The sequence below is a fragment of the Apaloderma vittatum genome, unplaced genomic scaffold, assembly GCF_000703405.1.
Source record: "Apaloderma vittatum isolate BGI_N311 unplaced genomic scaffold, ASM70340v1 scaffold15662, whole genome shotgun sequence".
NCBI lineage: Eukaryota > Metazoa > Chordata > Aves > Trogoniformes > Trogonidae > Apaloderma > Apaloderma vittatum.
In genome coordinates this window covers 1,573-5,392 of record NW_009703221.1, presented here as the reverse complement: position 1 = coordinate 5,392, position 3,820 = coordinate 1,573, and the positions used below count along the sequence as shown (strand labels likewise).

Genomic DNA, 3,820 nt, shown 5'->3' with positions numbered 1-3,820 from the left:
CCTTAGCCTAGCTTGTGGGGGACACTGGAGCCGTTATGGTGTCAGCAGAAGTGTTTGCCCTTTAAAGACACCCCCATTATTTTTGGCGGAGCGGCAGGCCGCACGGCGCGTCTGAAGGGCAGGACGGCTGACCCGTGGACGACATCCTCTGCCCCTTAGGAGGTACTGACCGTTTTGTGCTTCGCTACTTGCCGTGACCAAACCAGTTGCTAGACCAGGCTGTCTGTGCAGGTGAACTACAAACACAGCTGGCGCTCGGCAGCGTCTGCTGCTCACCTGAGCTAAGGAAAGTTTTTGTTGGAAAAAACAGAGGGCCGCCTCCTCCCAGGCGGAGGTTCTGTGATATATCTGAGCTTGACTCCATGGAGCTTTGTTGTTCCCCTCGTGAAGGTTGTCGCGGTGAAGGTCCTATAAGGGCTCTTGTTTATGGATGTGCTCAGGGTTGAAGGAAAGGGTCTTGTGCCGCTTTAATAACGGAGCCCCCATGGCTGGCTCTGGCTTCGTTGCACTTGGGGTCGCGCTGGAATGAAAGGGAGCGTGTGCTTCGCCCTGCGGTTCAGGCAGGCCTTCTCCTGGCCTGGGAGAAATGGCGTGTGGGCCAGGGGCAGCTGTCTTGGCCCGTGTCGTTCTTCCTTCGTCCCTGCTGAGGCTGGTAAAAGATAAGACCAGCCGGCAGCTGCGGTGTGGGAACACTTGCAGGGATGGCCGAGCAGACTTGCCAGATACTTTTGGTGGCTGTTGGAAGCGAGTTGTTTCTCCTCACTGGAAGGCAGGGAATTTGCCTCCCGCTCAGTTGACTGCGGGAGTTCTGCTGAGACTCCTGCTCTAGAACAAGTGCTGATGCCAGGATGGGTCCTGGGGACCACGCAGTGGTATCTGGGTTGAGCTGGAGGACTCCTGGCCTGTGTCTGTGTGGGAGGGCAGGGCTGGTCCCCTCTGGTGCCATCTGAGGCCCTTTTCTCGTGTTCTTTTTAAGAGGGACAGTAGGTTGGTGGGAGTGCGCTCTCCTGGCGGTGTTTTTATGCTCTTTAGTACAGGGCCCAGTGATGTCAAGACCGTCTTGTGACACCCCAGTGGCTTAGGAGCTTTCTCATCTGTCACCTCACAGCTCATGTCGTTTCCCTCTGGATTCTCTCTGCCTTGATCCTTATTCCGTTTCCAGTTGTCCTTCTGCTTTAGCCTTATTTGGAGCCCAGTTTCATGGGAAACAGGTGAATCTGTCCTGCTCATCTCCGCCCCATGAAGGGGACAAATTGTGCCACGGGATTTTTCGGGTTAGTGCATCAGCGGCTGCGTCTTGTGTCATCCCGTTGCATGATGAGTTGACCAACTTGAAACTGGGAGACCTGAGCTGCTGAGTGTGTTCTTTGAACAGAATCAATTTGAATAAATGGCTCCTAACTGCTCCTGTGTAACTGTGTTTGTAATTGGAAGCCTTTACACTCTGCTAGAACTTATTTAAAGTGGTTTCTCTAAGGGTTTCATAATTTTGTGTTTCTCTTTTTTGTGTTTTCCTTCCCCCCCCCATCTCAGTGTCTGCTTTTCTGGTGCAAGAAGATTGAAGGGAACAGACAAGAAGCAATGTGGGAATTCAACTTCAAGTTCAAAAAGCAGGTATGAAAGAAGAACCAGAATGGTGGTGACTTTTTTTTTTTTTTTTTTTGTGGAGCAGTAATGATTTTTCTGGGGGGCGTAGAAAGGAAGGTGGAGACTTATTATGTGTTCAGACAATGAATGGAAACTCTGACTCCCACGATAAACTAAGCCACATTCTGAAATACGCTCAGTTTTCAGTCTGTATTACCAAAACATTTACAATCCTGCACTTGTATTTCCTCATTCTTCTTTCTCCACTGTAAGATGTGGATCGTTTGTTACCCCAAGAAATCTAATTTTTGGGTCCCTCGCTACTGATTACTACCAAAACCCAGCCTGTTTGATTTTAGTGGTCAAAAGTGAGACCAGAATCTGAAATTTCTCATTTTACCACTGGAGAGATTTCCCAGAGAAGTGAAGAAAGCCAACACTGCCAGTGAAAACCTCCAGTCTTGGGAGGAACAAATAGTTTTCAGGCAGCGTTGGGAATTCTGCAGCTCTTCTCTCTGAAGAAGCAAACAGTCCTGCGGGTTGCCTGGCCTGAGGGATGGCTTTTTGTTGTTTAAGCGCCCGGGGAGGGGGAGTTGGTGAGAACCTGCAGGTTGGTGCGGGGGAGGACCAGCCGGTGTCGGCGCCTGCGTGGCTGAACGAGTCTCTCTTTTTTTCAAGTCTCCCAGATTGAAGAGCCAGTGTTGCAAAGGTCTTCAGCCGCCGATTCAGTATGAAGAAGTCCATACAAATCCCGACCAGGATTGCTGTCTGCTGCAGATCACCACCTTCAACTTCATCTTCGTGCCAATCGTCATGGGCATGACGTTCACCTTGGTGAGTGTTTGAGAGAACTGTCAGGCGAGCTCTGCGTGTGTGGGGCCTGTGGAGGAGGGTGGATCTGAGGAAGAATTTCTTTACTGAGAGGGTTGTCAGGTGTTGGCACAGGCTGCCCAGGGAGGGGGTTAATTCACCACCCCTGGAGGGGTTTAAGGTGTTGTGCTGAGGGACGTGGGTCAGTGGTGTTGACAGGGCTGGAAAAAGGTTGGACTCAATGATCTTGAACGCTTCTTCCCACGGGAGCTGTTCTGTCATTCCGTGATTCTGTTCTACAGCACTGGATTCTGACCATTCCCTCTGGAGCTAGTCCTCCCCTGGCACAACTTCAGGCCATTTCCCCTTGTCCTGTCACTCACCACTCGGGAGAACAGAGCAAGCCCCTCCTCACCACAACTTCCTTTCAAGTAGCTGTAGAGAGCGATGAGCTCTCCCTTCAGTCTTCTCCAGGACAAACAGCCCCAGATCCCTCAGATCTTCCTCTCAGGACAGACATTCCAAATCCTTTCCCAGCTTGGCAGCCACCTCTGTACCAGCACCTCAGTGTCCCTCCTGTAGTGAGTGTGACTCTGCCAGCACTTGTGCAACTTAAAAGAATTAACAAATAAAAATCTCAAAGTGTACTGTTGGGAACTTGCAGCTATTCATCGCTTTGGTTTTCCCAAGCACCTCCTGCTCTCTCCTTTCCTTGCAGTTCACCATCAATGTGAGCACGGACATGCGGCATCATCGCGTGCGCCTGGTGTTCCAGGACGCCCCGGTTCGCAACGGCAAGAAGCCTCGCCTTGACCAAGGAGTGCAGGTCGTGCTGGACCCCGTGCACAGCGTGCGGCTGCTGGATTGGTGGCACCCGCAGTACCCCTTCTCTCCGAAAGCTTAGCGCTCTCCTGAGTCTGCAGGAGCCCGGCAGGTGACTGCATCTGGCAGGCTGAAGAGAATTTCTAGGACCCAGGAAATCCTATTTTTATTTCTTAAATAAATTCCGCAGTCTCCTTGCAAGTGGGTGAAGCTGCTGAGCTAGTCTGTATGTATATAACTTCTGGTCAGTGATGGGCAGAGCTGAGTGTAAAGCAGAAACTATTTGTAAACACACTTTTATGTAAAAATTCAAGTTTTATGATTTGAAAGGAGCTCCCCTGGAACTGTTCATTTAAAATCCTTTTGGTGCTAACGAAAGTGGTCCTGTTTTCTGTTGTTTGGGAAGAAGCAGGAAGTTTTGCTTTCCAGCTTTAACGCGACCGGAAGCAATTTGCAAAGAAAATCCGCGGTTTTTTTGCGTTGCATTCGAACACAGCGTGATATTCCAGTGTCTGAGCAGCAGTAAGCAAAGCAGCAGCGATAAACAATAATGCTAATTCCCAGTCCAGCAGGTAGGAGCTTAAGGAAAGAAAAAAAAAGC

At 50.4% G+C, this 3,820-nt stretch overlaps 1 protein-coding gene across 1 annotated transcript in view; it reads left to right on the top strand.

Moving 5' to 3' along the window:
• LOC104270253 (transmembrane protein 183A-like) overlaps positions 1-3,597 on the top strand; it is a gene marked incomplete at its 5' end in the record, with an annotated part of 12,507 nt that extends 8,910 nt beyond the window's left edge. The window contains 3 exons of the mRNA XM_009864560.1: positions 1,534-1,614; positions 2,266-2,421; positions 3,116-3,597. Of these exons, the coding sequence (XP_009862862.1) occupies positions 1,534-1,614; positions 2,266-2,421; positions 3,116-3,301 (423 nt within the window). The remainder of the gene's footprint in view (positions 1-1,533; positions 1,615-2,265; positions 2,422-3,115) is intronic.
• Positions 3,598-3,820: the final 223 nt, after the last annotated feature.